We start from the raw sequence: 23747 nt of genomic DNA on the forward strand, positions 1-23747 counted from the left end.
ATGAAGGCTGTCAGCTTTGTGTACCCGCCTGCTTGTGCTCGTGCATGAAGTGTACCGTGCCGAAGCACACCTCTTGAAGTGTGCCAAAGCCAAGGAAGTGTACCGTGCCTGAGCACGATACGGAGCGGTCACACTGGCCAAACGAACTGGACTTTAGGGTTGAAGCGTGCTTGGGCACGGTACGGATGGCCAGTGTGACCGTGCCCTCAGAGTCTGTGTGAAAAGGTGTTATATAACCCAACCCCCCAAAAAGAAAGTGATAGTTTAAAGTGAAACTGGATGTGAGGTTCAAGGGAAGTCTGCTAAATTCCTTTCCTGTTATTGCTCTGAAAGTCACATTGTAAGCATTGTAATGTTTCTGAATGGCTTCTTTTAATACGTGATGTTCTCTGGTAGTGATGTAAAGAGCAGAGGTGGTAGACTACTGAGCAGTGGAAAGAAACTGTGGTGGGCTTGCTATAGAAGAGGATGTGTACAAGAGCATCACGTCCACTACTGATGGTGTGGGCGCCTGAGATATATGTTGTTTATTTCCTGTGTGGGCCTGCTTAAGCGCGAATGGGAAAGTGAAACACCCACTGTGGTGAGGTGCTATGTAGGAATGGAACTTTCCAAATTGACCGGTTGTCAACCTTTTCCAGGGGCATAAATCAAATGATAAGTGAAGGGTTAAGAAATCCATTCGATTATCACATCTACAATCCTTTGTGTCCTTAAATGGCAAAAGTATGTAGCTTTTAAGTTGTATCATGATAAGATCAGAGATGTAGATAATATAACAATGATTAAGGTATTTTACCTGCTCTTTTGTAAAGGGTCTTGAGATAAGATTTGTAATGAATTGGCGCTATACAAATTGATTGATTTATCGGAAAAGAGCATTTTCAATAAGGGTTTTTATCCTGTTATCTTAAATGGGATATAAATAATTTATAAATGTAAAGAACAAGTTGTAATGAGGGGTGAGGGGCGTCAGATAGCCTTCATGAAGGTACAGTGTATCACAGGGCTATTATGTCAAAGCATGCATTTTAACTTTTTGAGTGTCATACTTTGTACAATTTATTTACCATTATTTGTCAATTCTAAGAAACAAGATGGGACTCGATGTGTGAAATAAACCATGTTTGGGTCTTTTGCCACAGCTTAATTTATAAGACCAGATGCAAAAATGTCATAAACATAACATCCTGTCAGGGTCTCTGTGTAAAAGACCAAACATATAATAAGGATAATACTTTATTGATCCTCAGAGGGGAAATTCAGGCTTTGCAGCAGCAAAAAGAGAGTAGAAAAGGTCAAACAATAAATGAGATGTTTCAAAATGAAGAGCAAGAGTTGCGTGTGTGTTTAGTACAAGAGTGTGTTTGGACTGTGTGTAACATATTTTGATGTTACATGAGCATGTCTTTTGTGTCCTCCAGTACACCCTGGCCACAGATGCCTTCCAGCTGGGCTACACCGAGGACGGCCACTGTAAAGGCGATGTGGACCGCTCACTGCCCCTCCCACAGAGGCTCACTTGGGACATCTCCTCAGAGGTACGCACACCCTGCATGTTTTCGTGTAATGTGTGTGTTTGGGAAATGCTCTGACCTCAGGGACTCGTGATTACATCAGATGTTGATGTTTGAGTGGATGAATTGTTTTTTTAGAGTGACATTTAAGGGTCATGCACATCCCTTCTATCTTCCTCTGGAAAAGCAGCACCTCTCAACCCTAACATTCATGGTTCAGCTCTTTGCTCTCGACTCCCGCAAAGAGGAGTAGAGAGGGTGGAGGTGGAGAGATAGTTGTATAAGGAGTATGTGTGTATGTGTTAGTTACTTATCTACCAATTCTTCTTGAACAATGTTCAAGGGGGTGTTTCATCTGTGTACATGAACCACACCAAGACAGTCATTTTTAAAACAAAAGCCAACCGTTTTGTAAATTCTGTTAGGCCCCATCTTATCTACTGTCAGCTTGTGGAGCCACAGAGTTAACCAGCAGAGGACCAAGGAGCTGCTGATAATGTGAATTTCAATCACTAAAAAGCCGACTCTTTTAAGTGAACGCCTGCCACATTGGTGTTTGTCTGACAGCATGGCCTAACAGCAACAGTATCTAACAGAGAGCTGTGTATCAACCTGGTGATGTATACATAGCAATAAAAGCATTTTATTTTATTTAAGAGAAACTGTAATATTCTGAAGACCACAACACTGTATGCATTAATAGTTTCCTTGTTATGCAATCTTAACTGTGGGATCTGGCCAATAAGTGGTAAGTCATCTGTGAAAATGGTGTAAAGCAATGACCCACGACAGCTTCCTTGTGGCACTCCCCACTTTACCTTTTTAACATAGCTCCCATTAAAAAACTGTTTATTTTCTGTTAATTAAATAGCTCTCCTTTCAAGATAATGCACATGGAGAAAACATTCTAGTTTTTTAAATTATGAATTTATGATCAATAATGTCAAATGCTGCTGTAAAATCAAGGCATGTTGTCCTTCATTTATCCATTCTACCTATAAAATGATTTTAAAGTGGTTAGAGATATCTGCTGGTTTGGTGAGGAAGAGTGGGTTTGATGTTTTTGCCCATAAGATCATTGAGTGTATTCCATATTTTATTTAATCGTTTTTGATACTGTATATCCTATATTCATAATTTGTTTTCTTCCTTTTATTTAACTTAGTAACTTACTAGCACCAGGGTCACTTTAATGTATTAACGATATTCAGGGTCAGCTGTAACAAAGGAGCACTTCATTTGGCAAGGATTAACCCCTACACTTATGACGCATCACAACAGGGTTGAGTAAGATTCTCAGCTCAACTCAACTCGGCTTTATTTCTACAACACCTTTTTCAGATAAAAAACGCTGAGCCCAAAGTTCTTCACAAAAGAAACGGCCAGAGAAGAACAGACACTGAAATAAAGACATTAACACTAGAGGGAAAGTAATAAAATTGGGGCGGCAGTAGCTCAGTCCTTTGGAAGAAGAAGACCATAAACCCTCTTTGTAGCCATAAAAAATGTCTATATTGGTCAGCACCATCCACACTATCTCAGCTCTTTAAACTTTACGTGCATGTGGCAATTCAAATATGAAAAGTCAGCGGGTGAATTAAACTGTATCTGTATCGTAAATGTTTTAGAGAATTGTCTTTAAAAGAAGCCGATAGAATATGCAGTAAGTAAAGTGCTTTTTTTTTTTTTTTTTTTTTTTTTTTACAATATTAACCATTTTTCGCGGTCTAATCTCTGTCTTTGTAAAATGAATGACATGCAATGAAGTTGCTTTTTCATTAGAAATGATTTGGTGAAATAGTATCAAATTTGACTAAACTTTAAGTCCAGCATTTCAATGAAAACAATGGAATATTTTACAAAAGATGATAAATCTTTGAATACAATCTTAAAAGGCAGCTACAGTTCTTTTATTTGAACCTTTAAAGTGACGCATGTGTCTGAATTGAAACTACATTCCTCATGAAGGGTCTGTTATGCTTGGGGACCTTTCGCTCTGTGCAGTGGACTAGTTACGACCACAGACTCTGTCGTATGAAGTCCCTGCATTGTGGCCCAGTGTTGCACAATAATTGGGGCCTCTTTGGGCTGTTTGACTGTTTCCCAATTTTTACACAAAGGGTAGTGCCAGAGAGCCATCCTTCATCACAGATCCCAGTTCTCAGCCAGGGTGCTTTTGGTCTCCCTGGTTTCCTCTTTAAAGGATATTACCATCTTGAGGCTACTTTAGGACTGTGGTCCTCCTCTGTTCTGAGGTCATGTCCAAGTGTTCAGATAGGACTTTTAAAAAGTTGCTTAGAATTTGTCATGTGTACCAGTGGAGGGTCAAGTTAAAAGAACATAAGGGGTTAAATTAAAATAAAACTCTGGAGGACAGTTTTCTATGGTGACGCTCAAACAGTAAAAGTTATCACACATTCTTAAGAAATTGTCTGGTAGATTTTTTGGTTACTGTACTTGCTTATATGACTCTATAGTAAAGGTTTTACAGACCTGCCAGTTTCTAACATATCCAGATTTCACTTAAATACAATATACTCTAGTAGCTCCCAATTATGAGAGTTAAAGCAAAACAAAGTTGTTTGTAACTCATCTTTATGTCAATGAATTATATGAAAAAAACATATCACACTGCAGCTGAATTAACAAATTCTTACATGGCCATGAAACTCAACACTCAACTTTTACAGGAAAACCTGTAGCTTGAACCAGTTTCGCAACAGATAAAATTGAACTTTCTCGTCAAACAAGATGTTTAAAGTACCCATTACACACATATCATTGTCAAATCATTCCCACTGTTGTACAAAAACTATAATACATGTACTCCATTTGAACATCAAGAGAGCAGGAGGTTAGAAGAGCAGGTCAGCCAACTGTTACTTGGGTTAGATTCCTGCCCGTTCTCTGGCATGTTCAGACATTTTTCTGTCAAAGAGATTTTTGTGATAGAGAAAGAGGAGAGAGAGGAGTGGGAGACTTTGTGCTAATAAATGAATGGATCACAATAGAGGAGGGTGAAAAATCAATTCATAAATTCCAAAAAATGAGCTCTTTAACTCAGTAGAATGCACAATAGAGCAAGAAGAAATGCATCCAGTCTCACAGATGACTGGAGTAGATCCTGAAGTATGTACTAATTCATAAATGGACTTTGAATCCAGAATCATTGGAATCGAAGATCGAATCGAATTGTGAGACACCCAGCAGAGATTCCCAGCCCTAGTTCAAAGAAGTCAGTGACAAAAGTTAACAACCTCATCTGTGTTTATCACAGTTGAACAAGTTTACGCTTTCTTTCATCAGCATCACAAGAAGCGATTTTGGATTGCGCAATAAAGTTATGCAATATTTAAGCCATTTCGTAACTGATATGACTAACAGATTATTATTAGTTTTTATTTGAAAAGGAAACGTTGGATGATTGAGATTATTTTTCCATGCATGCATGTCTGCTGGGTTAGTGAGAGTGTCTGTGTGTGGAATAAATCAACCACACAACATGCTGACTAGTAGTGAACTGTGAGGTGGTTTTCCATTGCAAAAGTCCCGGGCTTGTTCATCTGCAGCATGTGCCCTAACCCTAAATTTAGCATTGCACCCTTTTAGAATGAGTCAGTGCTCTGAAAGTGTCTGTGTGTGTTGAATGTGCACACGTTTAAAAGGTTCAGGTTACTTTCTTTGTACCCCTTGATAAATATGTTTGTCAGGGAGTCACAAGTACTTAATAAACACAGACAATACATAAAACATACAGAGTAAAAATGCACGGTACGTGGGTAAAAGTGCAGAGGTGCATAAACTTTGCAGGTTCCAATCGTACAAAGATAAAACTAGTTGATCTGTAAAACTTACAGAGCTGAGAGTAAAATAGATACTAAATGAATAAATAACCATTAATAAGCATGACATCAGCTTCCCAGCCTGCTACATCTGTCCCTTCAGGCAAGACCTTCGTGAAATTCCAAAAACCACATCAAGCAGCAAAGAGGAAAAAGGTGAAGAGAAAAACAAAAACAAAGCATTATACACAGCTATTATATGACTTGATCCAATGCAGAGGATGGGACTCATCTTTTAAGATTGAGCTGGTTATCCGCTCCAGGTACTGCTTTCCAGTGAGAAATGTCAGCATCGTCGATTTTAAAGCTATTTCTTTGTGGGGACTCTTCTCTAGTTCTGTATAACAAATGAAAAGTGTGCTTGACACACACACACCACACGAACACCCAACTTTTTCTGCATGATCACTGTATTTATGAACGCCAAAGCCATTGCATTAACAGCATCTAACATGTGTAACACTCATTATGTCCACATTAACTCGCTGTCAAAAATGCCTTTAAATGGTATTCTACATGAATGACAAAGTTAAGACTCTTATTGAGTTCTTGTTGTTTGACCCTCTCTCGTGTTCTTACCAAAATAATTAGAAAGACTAACTGACTAGAAAGGAGTACAGTTTGCTCTCTGCTCTTTCCTATTTATTCTTGCATGGCTTTCTGTTAAATAACTAAATATTAACTGCTTCAGTTGGTAATCATCAAGTTTGTTACACTGACAGTGAGTTTGTGTGGCAACAAAAAGCAGCTCCCACTGCCACTTCTACTTAAAATAGCACTTTTACAGAGAAATGTCAAAAGCATGTGGCTCAAAGACAGTTTACATTTGCCCTCCTGGGAGGACAAGAACAAGCTTGACTCCCATGCACTGGGTTCAAATGAATCCAAATAAGGCAAACACTGAACAAGCTATTAGGCAGTAGACTCTCTTCCTCTGCATTGTTTGCGTTAGCATAACCCTGACCACTTATTTAAACAAATTCCAGGCGACATGAACTTTGTGTCAAAAATAGTTTTGGTTGTTCCAAATGCAATATTTAAATTGGCCAGTTTCATGTCAGGGTGTGTGCTGTAAATGAGCTCTCACTCATGTTCTTGTAACAAGAACATGAGGATGAGTGAGAGCTCTCTAAACCTGCATTTTACTGTTAAACTATTTCCTTGCTCCACAAAATACTTTATTTCAAGAGATTTTTGAGGGGATTTTTTGGCCTTTATTGGATGAATAGGACATTGGATAGATTTAGAATTTGGGGCGAATGAGAGTGGAGAATGATGGGCGGGCAAGAAGCCACTAGGTAGATTCATTTCCACTTCGAGAACCACATCCTCGATGCATGGACCTCCAGACTAACCACTTGGGTATCGGCTCTACTAAATACTTTTCATCATGGCATCACTTCTGCCAATCTTCTTGTTCAAACATACCAAAAAAGAGCAAAAAGCAAAACTTTGTTGGACAAAGAAAGTAATGTTTTTGGGGTTTCTGTGTCTGTGCACAGAAATGAGAGTGTGTGTGAGTGAGTGTCTCTTTTACATTACAAAAAAAGTCTTAACTAAAATTTTGGTTCATGTTTTATACTGGCTGGATAACAGCAGTGTTAGTTTGGCAAGAAACCAACTCCAGTTTGTTGCCCATGTTAATAGTATATAAGAAGCCACAGCCTGTGAGGGCAGCGACGTCCTGGCACCACTCACACACTGTGGAAGAACTACAAAATTACAGATTAAGTAGCTGTTATATTTTTCTGTGAACCTTGGTACTTGGCAAAAGCAGAATGAACAGGGGACAAATTGTTCTTAACTTGACACGGCAAGCATAACAATCATCTACATCTTCATTATCTCCTGTTTCAACTATTCTGCAATTATTTTAATAACTTCTGTTTATACTGGAAACGAGTGGGGTCAATTTTCTCCTGAATGTTTATCAGTCTTTGATGAGGAAACGAGTAAACCTTAACAACTCTGTATGATGAGCAAGAAGAAATACATCTGTCACTTGACTGTGGGCCCAAAAATAACAACCTTCACATTTCAGTGAAGGTCCAAATGATCCCCTTTGTTCCAGTTTTAATCCTTTTCCCTCTGTTTGTTGGTCAGGTTCAGGCTCAGGTCAACAGCTCTCTGGCCGTTGCCCAGGCGCTTGCCGATGATGTCGACTGCCATGTGTTTCCCTTCAGAGATTTTGGAAAAGGACGGATAAAGAAGCTCCGCATCAGCCCTGATGCATTCATCCAGATTGGCTTACAGCTGGCATACTACAGGGTAACACTTTGACATAAACACACACATTTAACACAAAGTCTTTGTTGACTGGAGCTGGAGAGGTGCATTCAGTAAAGTTGCAGGAATGTCATTTTTAGGGGTAAAGGAGTATGATGCTCTGACTGCTGTACTGATGTTTACACTGTTCAATGCAAACGATCAGGAGAAAGAAAATCTAATTTAAAAAAAAAGACTGGTTTAAGAAAATAAAAGTAACTCTAAACAAAGTGTTATTCTTAAGTGCTCACTGCAGTGACTTCTTTTGTCAAATAAGGACTACGATCATGTCATCCCAAAATCCCCTCCTTGAAGCAATGAATGAGCCGGTAGAATGCCTTAGAAAATGCCCAGGGTTTAAGTGGAATCTCAGAATACCCTGCAAAAACAAAAAATCAGTGGGCAAAAGTCAGGTTTTTCTTTTTTGTTTTGTACGGTTCCGGTTCCGGTTCCGGTTCCGGTGGCATGGAATGACTGAGTCTGTGTCCTGACTCTCTACAAACATTTTGAAATAATTTACTGAAGAAAGACTTATTCGTTATCTTGCTCATTAGAATTGAAAAGCTGTTTGTTTTGTGCGAAAATACAATTTAAGTGCCCTCGAAAAGCATCACAATTATGCCTGCAAAAGGCACTAAACAAACAGCATGCAACGCTGAGTTGGCAGTTACTCTCAGGGATATTGTGCGCGTTTGAAACAATGTTGCAACCTGTGAATGAGCTGCTTACAACTTTAAAGGCAAGAGTGGATAAATATGAAGTGACCGTAGGATCTCTTGAATCATATGCAAACGAATCTGACAAAAGACTCTCTACACTGGAAAATGACCACAAGGTGCTTCAGAAAGAGTACGCAGTCTTGCGTCTGAAGCTGGATCAGCTCGAGAATCACTCTCGTAAATGTAATGTTCAGGTGCTGGGACTGGAGAACGGCATCAAAGCGGGTAATCCAACTTTTTCTGTGACCTCCTTGGGAAGGAGAGTGTTGGCCCTTTTCCACCTGCAGTTATTGCCCAATGCACCGGCCCACCGCACAAGACATCAGTCTGCATGATTGTGCATCTGTACAGCTCTGAGATTAAAAAGACAATCACCCTTTTAGCAGCAACCCGTGCGCCGCTGATGTACAGGGGTAAAAGAATCAGCATCTATCCAGACTTGAGCGCTGACACCATGAAACTGAGAGACGAGTTCAAGGAGCTGAGAATGAATCTGCGTAAATTGGATATAAGAAGTGGCTTCATCTATCCTGCCAAGTTGATCCTGACGCATCAAGATAAAACACACATTTTTTCGTCTGCACAAAAGGCCCAGGAATTCTATGAGGAGCACCTAAAAACCAGCTTGGATGGTGAATCTGATGCTCATTCACAAAACGATCCGTGAAGTAAATAACTGCGATGTTCCTTTAAATTGTGTATTCCACACACTGGAATATAACGTCAGAAATGGACAAGTCCTCATTGGACTAAACAGAGATGGATGAAGCAACTGAGTAAGCCATGACAAAAAAGTTTTTATTATTTACCATTTTGGTCTATTGTTCTGAGATACATACAGATTCTTTCCATCCACTAGGTCACAGTATAGTGACCCTATATTACCCTTAAAATGTATTTCCTAATACATGTTTGAATAAGTCTAATATTTATGGAGGATGTAGATATGTCAGGAGGGATTACCCACCATGCTACAACCCTGCTGTGTTAGAGTAGGGTGTGGAGGACTGGAGGAGGGTGGGACATGGGAGGGAGGGAAGGTGGGGTTGAGAGAAAGTGGGTTAGTATTAAGAGGGGTGGAGGGGTGGGCATGGATATTGGGTCTGATCAGTTGTATTGTGTGTTGTGCAACAGTAAGTTTGGATGAAATATGTCTGTTTAGGTCCTTCTTTCTATTTTTATTTTCTGTTATCTTGAGTAAAATTATTTTTAATTACATAAGTGGAAAGTGGAAAGAAATCTTATGGCTAGTTTGAATATTTTTTCTTGTAATGTACAGGGCCTTAACAGTCCCAATAAAAGAGCAGCCTTCTTAGATTTGTTAGCAAGAAATCAAGTGGATATAGCTATGCTTCAGGAAACTCATCTCTGAAGGGAGGATGTAAATAAGTTAGAGAATGATCGCTACAGGGTGTCTGCTTTCTCCTCTGCTTTAAATAAAACAAAAGGGGTAATAATGTTAACACGTAACACACTCCCGCTCTCCATTATTGGCAAAGGAGGAGATGAAGAGGGTAGAGTTGCCTTTGTTAAATGTATATGTAAAGGGGGGAAAGTGGCCTTTGTTAACATATATGCACCAAATAATTATGACAACCTTTTTTTGAGCGGTTAAATCAAGTTCTGGCTGGTTTATCTGAATTTGAACAGATAATTGGATCTGATATGAACACTATAGTGGACCCAAAACTGGATAAATCAAGTAAAACACATTTCAATCTTCCTGCTACTAAGATGTTAAAACATTTACTTTCAGATTTTAATCTTATTGATGTGTGGAAGGTACACAATCCCACGTCTAAAGAATTGACTTTTTACTCAAATAGGCATGAAACCTTTTCAAGGATAGACTTCGTATTCATATCAGCATCCCTTGTATCTTGGGTTCAAAATGTAGAGATAAAGCACATGAGTCTGACAGACCATCATGCATATAAATGTAATTTATTAATCTCTTCGTTACCCAAAGAGCCACTAGGTGGCAATTTAATTTAACTTTGTTACAAAATCAAGATTTCTGTGAACAATTTGAATTTGCTTCAAAATTGAATAAGGAGCAGTTAAAGAAGATACATGATTTAGAAACATCACTCTCCATTCAAGAGCATAATCAGCAAGTTAATTACTCTGCAGAAACTGCAAAAACTTTAACAGAGGTAAAGCTCGAGTTAAATTCTTTATTAACACAAAGAGCTGAATTTATCATACATAGAACTTGAGTTAATCACCTTTTTTATGGCAATCGTCCTAATCGCCTGTTGGCTAATAAACTAAAAACATAAAGAAATGTACAAATATAGCAGCAATAGCATTAGATAATGGGATCAAATCAAATGACCCTAAGTTGATTAATCAAAGATTTTGTGACTACTACAGGCAGCTGTATACATCAGATAACAACTCTTCACCATTGGCTAGAGATAATTATCTCAAGACACTTAAGCTGACTTCTCTTTCTTCAGAGGAATCCTGCATGTTAGATTCTTTGTTGTCTCTGGATGAACTTAAACAATCTTTAGCCAAAATGAATAAGGCTAGATCACCATGAATTGAGGGCATTCATCCTGAGGTATACTTAAAATTCTGGAGCAGTATCCCCTTTACTTGCCAGATGTAAATACAGCCCTAGTAACACTACTTTTAAAAAAAATACAAGGATCCCATTAACTGTGCCAGCTACTGTCCTCTGTCTTTATTAAATTCAGATGTGAAAATATTTTCTAAGGTGCTCTCAACTCGTTTTGAGAAATACTTGCTGAAATTGATGCATTCTGACCAAAGTGGATTCGTCAAAAAGCGTTTATCGGCTGACAACATACAGCGTCTATTACATATTCTAGAGCATTCTGATCATCTTTTATCTTCAGCCATACTGTCAGTCGATGCAGAAAAAGCTTTTGACCGCCTTGAATGGCCCTTTATATGGTGTGTACTAAATCATATGGGTTTTGGCTTTAATTTTATCAACATGGTTAAAACAATATATGCAAACCCCTCTGCAAGTGTAGTCACTGGCAATATTTGTTCTTCTCCCTTCAAAATAAGTTTCACCTCATACTTTCTACTTGGATTGAAATGATAGGCAGAGTGGTCTTTTTGGTCTTGCCTCTTCCGTTTTTGTCTACGTCTGGTTTCTGTTTGGATTAAACTTTGTGTAACCTGTGATTTTGTCTGACTTGTTCTTCTTCAGTGTCCCCTTTAAGACAGCCTTTAAAATGATTTTAAACAGTAATGGCAGCTTAGGTGGCAAACTCAGCTTTTATCGTTTTTTTGGTTATTCATTTCTCTCAATGTGTTTAACAGTGTGTTTAAGAGTGACCACATATCTGAAAATCCTCAAACGTCCTCTCTTTTTGTCCTTCAGGATCGTGGTGGATTCTGTCTGACCTACGAGGCATCAATGACCCGTCTGTTCAGGGAGGGCCGGACGGAGACTGTGCGATCCTGCTCCAATGAGAGCTGTGCCTTCGTGAAAGCTCTCGAGGATGGAGAGGTGCTTAACAAATTCCTTTATTCTGCCCTCCTTTCTGTACTTAAAAAGTAACACATCATTTGAATCTCCTGCTGACCCTCATGTCTATCCAAACTGTAAAAAATGTAAACCAATATTTCTTCATACTTCATAATCATCTAACATTCTGTGCTGGGTTTTTTTTTTTTTTATCGAATAAAAAACAGATTTATAGCTGGTTTTATTTCAAAGATGTCTGCTAAATTGTGATTTGTTTTTTGCAGGCAGCGGAGCACTGTAGGCAACTCTTCAGACAGGCTTCAGAGCGACACCAGAACCTTTACCGCATGGCTATGACTGGTGCTGGGATCGACAGACACCTCTTCTGCCTCTATGTGGTCTCCAAATACTTGGGGGTTGAGTCACCCTTCCTTAAAAAGGTAAGATTGTTCAGTGTTTCACTGTTGCTTTATACTTTCTTCTGTGACACACACAGAATATTCCAAATGTAGACCTTAATCGAGCAGCATTAAGTGTAGAAACGGCCATAAGACACTGAATATAGTTTTTGTCTTTGATTATTTAGCCCTGTCAAATAAATTCAGCTATAGACTCATAACTGATAACTAGTGTTGTAGTACTCGAGATCAGTCTTTGTCTCAAGACCGGTCTCTACACCACTTTTTAGGGCTCTCGGTCTCGTTTCGGAATCGCAAGCATTTTACTCGGTCTTGTCTTGGTCTTGGACTGGGCGGACTCCCGATTTTAAATCAATTTCATTACTGTGATTAGAAGGAGAAACGCCCCTTTCTAAAACAACGAATAACTTCAATTCATTTGTTGTTTGGCTGTTTGGACACGCCCCCTAAACACAAGATGAGGATTTTATGATGATGTTTATGGTCTTGACTCGGTCTTGTCCTGCCTTGGACTTGGTCTTGACTCGGTCCCGATCCCTACATGTCCCGGCCTTGTCTCGGTCTCGGAGCACTCTGCTCGCGTGTATGTCTCGGTCTCGGTTAGTGTGGCCTTGACTACAACACTGCTGATAACAGGGGTGCTTGTCACCATCATAGTTGAAATGTTAGCATTCTAAAATCATAAATGAAGATAATACCAATTATACATGTCTGTCTCACCTTTTTGAAGTGCATTAATTTCTCCTTGGAATTGTCTTTTTGGGATTAACGGTTGCATTGGTATTCGGTACAAACTTAATAGATTTAACAAGCAAAAAAAAAAAAAAAAATCTTCTTTTCTGTTTAAAAGCAGAATGGCAGGAACAGCTTTTACTAGATTGTCTATCAAATTTAAAACACAATTTACAGGTTTGGGAGTGGCTATAAACTGCCTCCACCCTCACCCATCAACATCTGCACTACGTCCTTCAGTTGAAAGTATTCTGCTCTACCTGGGACATGTAAAGCAATGTCACTAAGATGAATGACTGTGATATTACTACTGTTTAGGAAGTTGTTACACAGCAGGTGTATTGTAAAAAAAACAAGTTGGGACAGATGTATCAAAGAGTTAACACCAAAGAGCATGTGTAGGTGTCATGCATCTATTATTAGTGAAGGTGACAGATTAACAGTTAAAACAGGATCATTAATTACCTCGCCTCTTTGATCTTGTCCCCCTCCACACACACACACACACACACACACACACACACACACACACACACACTCTAGGTTTTGTCTGAGCCTTGGCGTCTCTCCACCAGTCAGACCCCTGTTCAGCAGATGGAACTGTTTGACCTGAAGAACCACCCAGACTACATATCTCTTGGAGGAGGGTTCGGGCCTGTGAGTGACACACACCTTTCTCTATTTGTAACTGTAAATGTGAATGGCATGAACATCCTGCGGGCAAAGTTAAAGTGGAAAATACTCCATCCATTATTAAGATCTGTGTGTTTATGACAGGTTGCTGATGACGGTTATGGTGTGTCATACATCATTGTGGGTGAGGATATGATCAACTTCCATGTGTCCTCCAAATACTCCTGCACTGATACCGTAAGTAAAGACTTTTGTTCACTTCACTCGTTGCATGATAAGATACTATCTGCTAGATTGAAACAGAACTCATGGAGAAAATTCTCATGCTTCAATGTCTAGATGCTCTCAGTTGAAAAACACAAAAAGCTTTATTTGTTTGCACGTCAACGAACCCCTCATGTTGAGTTCTAATCATGAGCATAGCGAGTACAAGTATAAACATGAACAAAGACATTGCCACTTTTAATTGATGCATACATGATTCATGCCTGTGGGGCTGTGCAGGGTGATTTCTGCAGCTGGATTATTCAGTGGTTTTATTACACAACAACAAGCAAGCTGGTTGGGACAAAGGCCGACACACAGGTCCTATGTGGCCTTCAAAGTCTAAAGAAAAAGTAGATTTTCTCAGGTGAGGTTGTACGTCTAATCCAAGTGGGCAACTGCAATGCAACTGTTAATAAATTAACAAATACGTTACGATAAGATAACACTTTATTGTCCGTTTGCACAGACATTTGTCTTGCATTACAAGGTCAAAAATCCTCGAATCACAATCAAATCACATCACACTCAAAATATCGAACATAAAAACAGCATAAATTACATTTAAGCCCACAGCCTAGGAGTGACATAAATATATAGATAATGTTAGGAGATTGTCCATGAAAAATGTTAAAGTGCTCACAGTCCATGTGCAGCCCTGTTCAGGTACATTAATGATTGGGAATGTGAGTTAATCTGTGACTGAAGTTGAAATTAACTTTTAACTGGTCGGCTATTATCAAAAAACAACAACATGAAAAACAACATGAACTTTATTAAATGTCAATAGATTGGAGTTCTTTAGAGGCCATGATGATTAAAAGACTCAGATTGAAACCTGTCCGTTGTAAAAAATCTGAAAGTCTAGTTTAGGCTGCTCAGTAGTCCTGACAACAATAGTCCTGCTGCATAAACAACGTCCCCCACACTCCAAATCTAGTAATAGATATAATCCAAACACATTACATCCCTAAAGATCCACGCGTTGCTTCAACATTTCCACCACTGTTCACAATTCTCTTCACCAAGTCATAGGCTGTTTTCGAAACCGCATACTACATACTACTATCTAAATCAGTATGCAGTATATACTGTATACTGCATACTGAGTTCAACAGTAGTATGTAGTATGACTGCCAGTCGTCAGTTATTTTGCATTATGCTTGGTCCTGGTTAAACTGGTTTTACTCAGCTGTGAATAATTTGTAGTAATAGAGCAAGCCAAGGACCCTGTAATTGCAGCTGCTTGTCCAGCTGTGGCACATGCACTGTACAGTCTACAAAGCAGGAAAATCCAAAGTGGTAAGACTTATATATATATAAATATATGAACATGTCATATTTGTTATTGGTTCATAATGTGGCAAGATATTCAGTCACCGCCACCGACGAGTTCAAACAGCTGCGCTCCGGCATTTTGATCTCTGACCTGGCACTTTGCATTGTGGGAAACAGTACGCGAGGTAGACTGGTCCGATGCATACTGTACAATTTTCCCGAATCAGTATGACATCCTGGTATTTTTGGCATACTGCAGATCTCGCAGTTGTTCACATACTGCATACTGCATACTGCATTTTGGCCAAATCGGTACGTACTAGTAGTATAGTATGCGGTTTTGAAAACAGCCATACACTCTGAACTTTTGACTGGCACCTTACTTGACCAATCAGGACCTTCCATTCCCTGTTACTACGCTACAATGGGAGCGTGAGTAGATACAGGACTTTCATTGCCCCCCCTCTGTAGACGGCGTCACACATGATACAGACGTGTCGGCTGATAAAAGGGATAACATCAGGGTGGGCTGTCTTGTCTCTTTAGAGAGTCTGGAGCAAATGAGGTCAGCCGACTTGAGCTGGTGAAAGTGAATTCAAGTCATGAAAATAACATTAACGGAAACCAAATTCACATTCCGATTATCATTTTTCAAATAACATCCACATTAATAATGAATAAAACATTAATGCCGGGGTGATTATCAGTAAGCGGTATATAAGGGTCAGCATAATCTATGTTTAGAAAAGAATCAGCACAGAAGCTAAGTTATGTACCTCTGAAGACAGGGCTGTAGCGAACCAGAGTACAACAATACTACTACTTTAGTAACAGTAAAGTTTTATCACTGTGATTTCAAACTGTATTCTTGAATGTTTTCCCTTCTTCACTTTCACTTCACATAGTTGTCACAGTAGCCGTAACAGCTACTTTTCTTTCGACTTCACAGTTGGTGCATGCTTGTGTTTTCAACCTGTTCTTTGGACTTATATTGAGCTTGGGCAGCTGCTGCTAGCTGTACTGATAATTAACACTCAACAGCCTACACAGAGTGAACTCCTCATCTGCAGTGATCAAACTTCTTAACTCGGATAATCAAAAAAAAATCCAAACTATCCTTCAAAGGCTGAGTTTCGTCACCCTTCATTCATTCTTAAACCACAAAGCACATGACAGTAAAGCACGGCACAGTGTCTCCTGTCCTGTCTGTTTTCAGTTCCCTTTTCAGGATGAACAGAACAGCCGTCTTACAGAGAGATGGATGAACATGAGTCATATCCAAGTATAGCTCATTGCAGATACATCAGTTTCAGTGTTTATCTGTCGAGAAGTAACAATAAATTGCCAATTGTGAATAATAGGAAACCATTTTTCATGCTGTGTATTTATGAAAAATAAATAACAGCAGATATCTATGACATTGTTCAAACTTGAAATTAATGCATATATTAGACCTAAAACGTCAGTATCTGCAGGCCCACAAAACTTGAAGTGATCCACTTCTCATCTTTCTCCACCTTCCTCTCTTTCCTCATGGTTTTGATTCTCTACCCACAATCCCTTTTCATTCCTCTTCCCCTTTTAAAACCCACTACCCTAAAACTTGATTTTCTCCATTTCAGGACTCACACAGGTTTGGAGCTCAGATAAGTAAGGCTCTCCAAGACATCATGACTGTCTTCTCTGCTGACACCAAAACCCCCAAAGTCCCAGCCCAGCCTCAGGCCAAGAAGCTCCTGTGAAAGTGTCTGACCAATGGGAACAAAGAAGCCCCTCTGGACGTCTAAGCTCAGTGTAGAAGAGCATGTTGTCTTGAACTTCTAATCTGTTATGTAAAGTGTTTATTGAAGTGACAAATTGGATATAATGAGTAAAATGAAAGGGAAATCACAGTCTACATCTCTCACCATATTTAGACACAATAAAAACTGTTTTCAGACTGCGTTTAGAAAGAGATAAACATTGAGTGAAAACGCAGTGAGCTCTTGTTGATGTGAGATAAAATACCTGCAGCAGCATTTGAACTTTATTTCAACTCGGTAAAAAAATAGAAACATATAGACAGTATGCGCAATAGAGCGCTGGAACACATCACCTGAGAGTTATGATTTCCATTCTTCCCTGAAAAAAAAAAGAACTGTCAGCAGGAACTAATGGAACTATATGACAGCTCTTTGGCATTAATGCGAATACTTATATCATTGTTTGTTTGTTCTTGAGTTTTGTGAGTCGTTTCTTATCTGTCAGAGATTAAGCTTGGCAACATGTTAATGCAAAATGCTTCCGATCCCTACTTTCTCAGAGTATGTGAAACCAATGATGCGCCATTTTTAAGAAAGAGGAAGCGGAGGTCATCACTTAATAAGGAGGTCTTTCGGAGGAAAACATAAGCAGAGGAATGGGGACAATTTTCTCCTGCAACAGTGGGAAAAGCATTAGGCTGCTTGTAGTCAAAGTTTTAATAAAAAGGGATAACCTTGCAATATGTTATTAATGGAGACCACAGAGTGCATGTCATAGGCCCTTGCTAAAAGCTTTGGGAAAAGGTCAAATATAAGAGGTTAACAAGACTAACGTTTTAAAGGAATCTCTATGAAAGGAAAAAGCTCCAGTAATTTTTTAGAGCCTGACCGATTAATCAGCCAGCGGTTAATATTGGCCGATATTAGCTTATCCAGTAACTATCGGTGTCGGCTAATTTCATCACACATATGCGCTGATATAGCTTGATCTGATCACCAGTCAAAAAGCATTTCATTTGGGTATCGTTGTATTACACTAGCAGTTCTTTTTCTGGTTGTCATCAGCAGAGTGTGCTATATGAATTACACACGTACGTACATGCGCAGTTACATTCAGGATGAGTGACCGTCTTGTCTACGTTAAACTATATCTGTATTTATCAATCTCTACAGATTGAACATAGATCGAAGAAAGATATCGGTTGGTATATCGGTATCTGATTTTTTTCCTCTCCCCAATGTATCTCCCCAGTGCGATACAGATCTTCTGAGGTTATTCCTCTTACTCGGTGCTTCACCTCGTGCCTCAGCCTGCCTGTAAAACCTGACACCAGTCTATAATCGACTCGTTGCCTTACACTACTCCACTGTGACTCATTCACTATGTTGTCACATAATATCTAGTCCAATAAGTGATGGAGCAGCGCTCTCAGGCTTTCAACTATTTGGATTTTGAACCTCTTGCAATCAAATCAAGCAAAGCTACGATCAGTAAGATGTGGACAGCTCTCTTTGTGGTTACACTAACTGTTAATGGCTCTTATTTTCTAGGTCAGTTATACAGCTGCTGTTTTAACTCTTGGTATATAATGAGGTTTCAACTTTTTTTGATGAATTTTTAGGTATTTTAGTTTTAGCTAAAAGTAAAAAATGCTACCATATCTAAATACTCTAGACAAAGTAAAAGTCCTGCATCAAAAAATAATTTATTTTCCTCTGAAATAAAGTAAAGAAAAGGTAAAAAAAAAAAAAAGAGAGAAGAAGCTAAAGCACTCATATTATTAGCATACCATCACCTAAAATGTGTGCCTCAGTCTAGTACATGTTTGTATTTGCTTCAGTTCACACTCTGGTTGTCCTTATCAAGTGAGTCATTAAGACGCCAATGTTTGTTTATCAGTTTCTTTGAGACTCTGCATTGCAGTGGTTTTAAACTGAAAGTGTCTAAAAGGGAGAGTCCCTGACTTGTTGTTTCCGACGATGACTTTGGGCTTTAAGTGTAGCGATCTTGTGCAAGCTGGCAGCCTGCCAACAGTTGTCTTTTTTTCTTTTCTTACTAAGCTTTGTGTTGTAGTAGTGCAGTGTTCAAACAAGAGCCCTGGGAACAGTTGATACATGAAGAATGTTGAGAGTTTCTGTCAGTATGTTACATTTAGATTCATCAAAAACCTCATGACTTTTAGAAGTTTACTTTGAGTTAATGAAGAAACGGTCAACAATTCAAGAACTTCCTCTCATGACACAAATTGATTTCAAAATTGGACAACCCTTAAAAATTCAATATTTTTCTTTCCAGCCAGTTTTTGATCTTGATCAGGTGATAACCTAACTGTGAACTTCAGTTTATTGATGGATAGCCCCTTGAGTTGAACCATCTCGTTTTTTTAGGGGGTCCATACCTAATAACGCAACTCTCAGAGGTTTATTTATAAATGTGTTGATTTTTTTAGTGAGTTCCCCTGCTCCTCAGACACAGTTGTGATTTACTGCTGTTGAAAGAAACCCACCCAAGGTGTGGCGTTGTTCTTTCTGGCACTGATCCTGGTAAGTAATTATATTTTACCAGGTGGAAAGTGAAAGGGAGAAAAGGCTTCTGCTAACTATTCCACTTTAACACAGACACACAGCAGTATGCACTACTACACAAACTGCTCCAACATGAAACAGAGCACCTCTGATTCTTTAGAAGACATTTTTAAACTTTCTGATGATGATGAAAATACTTTGTTTGTAAGGTTTGGCATTACACACGTGTGCCTGAGTTTATTCATTCAATAAAACAATAAAAATGCAATCTCTAATCCTCTGTGTGTGTAGATGAGAATGTACTAAAGTTACTCAGTTTATATTGTTACTGGCAAGATGTGCTGCCATGGGCAAGGAAGTAGTGGTTAAATAAAAAAGATCAAGTCAACTATTAACCCCTGAATATTTAGAGACTTAGAAACACTTCATAGTGGCTTGTTTTACTATGGCGGATATAATCTTAAACTACATCTTTGTTCATGTTTCCAACTCTTTGCTCCAGTATTGATCTGTACTCGGCTTGTTGGCTTAATATTTTGTTAACATCAGACCACATGTGGCTTCTCAGGTTCAACATTTAGCGGCTCATTTCCCAAACTGTTGACTGCCAGAGCAGTCTATGATGTTGAGAGCAGATTTGTACACTGCTTCGTTTTCATGGGACTGCAGGGCTTCGATCTTTTCCAGACCACCGACCTCCTCGATCATGATGCAGAGTTTCTCGACTTCTAAAACATTCTGTGAGTGGAGGCAGAATATGCCGCCTGATATTTTTCTATTTTCCACAGTGTTACTACTTTGTTACTCTGACATAATGAAGTCAGGTTTTCTGTTAGTTGAAGAGAGATTCATTCAGAATCTGGACGTCACTGAATAGCGTTGAATCTTTGGCCATGCACCAAATCTTTTATTTTTTTTAAATCGGTCAAACAAAAGAAAATCAATGTCCTCTTCAGCAAATTACACAAATCAAACGTATTCACTTTGTCTGTTTAGAAAGGACTTCTTATAATGTCGGTGCATTTAAGATTTCACTGCTGCGGTCATTAAGTGTGATACAGCTCTTCTGAGGTTTTCACTCTTACATTCACTATGTTATCACAATATCTAGCCGTTCTAGTTGAACGGCCCTACGGCGTTCAACTATTTGGATATTGAGCCTCTTTCAAAAACAAACAGCAAGATCAGTGAGAGGTTGATTGTTCTCTTTGTGGTTACACTAACGGTTAACGTAAGGACTCTTTTTTTTTGCTTAGTGGACTCCAGGTTCTTTTTTTTTGTAATCTTTATCTTGTAGGTCAGTTCTACAACGTCTGTCATAACTCTTGGTTAATAGTGACATTTAAACATTTATGATGAGTTTGTGGGTATTGTATTTTTAAATGATATCCAATGTTTACTTGTTTTTACACTCCAAAAGATGCTTATTATTATTATTGCTGTTTTTTCGTCTTTCATTCAAATACTTTTTTTTTTTAATGTCTGCTGGTTTTGAGAAGAAGGCCTTTTTGTAATGCTGTGTGAAATAAAAACTAACTGATCCTACTTGGCCTCCATGTTTGGTGTTTTACTTTCACAGTGAGCTGAATTACAGGCTATATAGAATAAAACAACAATTAATATTTATTTTGGGGCTATTTGTGCCTTTAATGAAGAGATAGGACAGTGGATAGAGTTGGAAATCAGGGAGAGAGAGTGGGGAATGACATGTAGGAGAGGACCCACAGGTGAAATTGGAATTCGGGCCACCCGCATGGAGGGCTGCAGCCTCCAGACACGGGGCGCGCACACTAACCACTGCTCCACCAGCACCCAACAACAGTCTCTTTGAGTTCTTAGAAAAGCGCTATATAAAACTAGTATTATTAACACTGCATGATGTAGTAATCAGGGGGGATTGAATTTTTCATATTTTGAACTATTCTATTAATTTATGGACTTTTGAATTTTGCTACCCCATTTGACATGAGGATGACTGTCCACATTTACTCCCACACTGGCCTTTTGAAAGTTTAAAAAGTTTTAACATGACTAATTATTTCTTTTTGTGGCTGAAACAGGCTTCAGTATGCAAAGCACCTGAAGGTGTGAAGAATGACACATGGTCAAAGTGTTTGGTTTTACAATAGCCCAAATGGTGGGCCATAAGAAACAGCAATGCCCACTTGTGATGACTTTAATCCCACAAGAGGAAATTCAATTTTCGCCAGCAGCTGCAATCATTCTGACAACAGCAATTTTCATTGCCGTCGAGTTTACAAGCACATTAAAACAAGCCAAAAAAAACAACAACAACAACAAAAACTTTTAATCAATTACAAAAACAACTGAGATCAAATAAAACACTTACAATTGCAAACAAAGTGGCTAGAAATCAAATTCCTCAACTCTGCAAGAGAGGGGAGAACTTTTGCTTAAGGGCGTTCCATGAATTTGGGGCATCAAAAGAAAATGCAGATTTGCCGAGTTCAGTGAAAGCTCGAGGGACTTTAAGAACGAGACAATCAGTAGAACATGTGATATAAGTGCCCAAATTCAACTCCAAAAGGTCTGTGATGTAAGGTGGAAGTTGTCCAATATGGACTTTGAAAATAAAAACCAATGCTTGTTCTTCAAGAGAAGGCCAACGGACCTTCTCATACAGGTCACAATGATGAGTGTTGAATCTATCACCAGTTATAAATCTAATGGCAGTGACAGACAGCATCCAGAGGCTTTAGAGCTACATGTACACACAGTAGTGAGAAATCGCTTGTCTTAAAGCTCACACTCTTCCTCCTCCATCTCCAATTGATGCAAGACACCCAAGAGCTGCTGGACAACAGGCTGATCATTTGACACAGATAGAGGCAGGAAGGCATCTGAACATGCAGAGCAAGGTTTCCCCACAGGACCAAGAGTAGAAAATCACATGCTTTAGCATGATTGCCCCAACAAAAGTGACCTAACTACATAATGTTGCCCTGAGGCAACGGACAAACACGTTTTAAGTCATCAAATAAAATCAAAATGTGTGTTTAATCAACAACATTTTCATGTAGGCCTATACATGTTTTTTTTAATTTATGAAGTTATTTCAGTTTAAAGGTCCTTTATAAGATATCTCCTGCATGGTAAAAGGACATTACTATATCAGCAGACATTAAGGAAATGTCCTAAAAGTGCTGGCTGTCAACAACACAGCAGCCAGCATGTCCTCCTTCTAAGTTTCGATTCCAGTGCAGAGCGGTTTGTTTTTGTTTTGACCAGAGAATGTAGGCGGTTTAAGGCATACCCCCGTGAACGTTGTGGACGCCTCTTAGTTTGCCGGGCAAATGGCAAACCAACAGGTGTTGCAGCGATTGAAGCGGGCAAGCGAACTGGTTCAGATAGGCTATAGGCTAACAGATTCTGCTCGACCTAAAAAGCCTGTGCATTTTTCTAAAAAGCTCGACAATGTAGAAACGTGATAAAGCTAGGATAAATATCGGTGATGCTTTTGAAAAATGGAGAGAGGTTAGCGCAGAAAGGTTTCAAGACCGATGCAGAGCTGGTCCACAAGAAGCGGAAAAAAACTTCAGTGTCTGCGACATGGTGACCTACATGCAGTCGACTCTAGGAAGGAGGGGGCGGCGTTGCAGCGAGACAGCTCTCTCACTTTGAATGCTAGGAGTCAGAGTTCCATATTGCTCCTTTAATCATGAAAATTATTTTTGGTGCTGAGTGCAAACTGTCTCGAAAAGTTTATGCTTCACTCTCAGATAAAATATGAAACCCACTGTAGCCCCTTATGTTAATGGCTAGAGACATATTTTGCAATATTATATATTTTTTAAATACACAGAAAAGTTAAATGGTCCGTGAAATGCCAAAAACAAGAGGTTTGTTGCCTGAAGGCCTTGTCAAGTCTTTGAGGGTTAGGCTATTTATGGACTCGGCATGGTCCAGCTTTGACATAGGCATACCAGAAAAGTCTATCAATTTTCCATCTGGTGAAAATCGATCAGTTATTTATCAAATAGGCTATAGCATAGTTTTGACAGAAGTCAAGCTGCATGATTTTTGTACGGAAGCATATCCATTTATTTTATTTTTACTCAATGTCCCGTGATGATGAGTAGCATATTGTTTGTTTCTTAAGAGGCTTATTTGTTATCTCTGGATAACGGCGCTTGTTTTCACTGTGCTAATGAGTAGTTTCTCCATCTCTTGAGATTAACCAGTTATCACGAGAAAAGGATAGGTGAAATAAGGTGAAATAAAATGTAGGCTATGGATGGTCTACTTGGAGCTTCCATAGTTGTAAGACGATTTTGAAATCTACTTTTTCTTACAAATATAGAGCTCAATAAGCCTTGCTGTATAATTGCAATTCATTTT

General features: G+C 39.0%; 1 protein-coding gene across 1 annotated transcript in view; it reads left to right on the forward strand.

The window, feature by feature from the left end:
• cpt1a2b (carnitine palmitoyltransferase 1A2b) overlaps positions 1-20933 on the forward strand; it is a 44907-nt gene extending 23974 nt beyond the window's left edge. Inside the window, exons 13-19 of the mRNA XM_020652040.3 lie at positions 1425-1541; positions 7463-7627; positions 11708-11836; positions 12079-12234; positions 13489-13602; positions 13723-13815; positions 16743-20933. Of these exons, the coding sequence (XP_020507696.1) occupies positions 1425-1541; positions 7463-7627; positions 11708-11836; positions 12079-12234; positions 13489-13602; positions 13723-13815; positions 16743-16862 (894 nt within the window). The 3' untranslated portion in view covers positions 16863-20933. The remainder of the gene's footprint in view (positions 1-1424; positions 1542-7462; positions 7628-11707; positions 11837-12078; positions 12235-13488; positions 13603-13722; positions 13816-16742) is intronic.
• The last annotated feature ends 2814 nt before the right edge of the window (positions 20934-23747 follow it).

Source organism: Labrus bergylta, chromosome 16, assembly GCF_963930695.1.
Source record: "Labrus bergylta chromosome 16, fLabBer1.1, whole genome shotgun sequence".
NCBI classification, from domain to species: domain Eukaryota; kingdom Metazoa; phylum Chordata; class Actinopteri; order Labriformes; family Labridae; genus Labrus; species Labrus bergylta.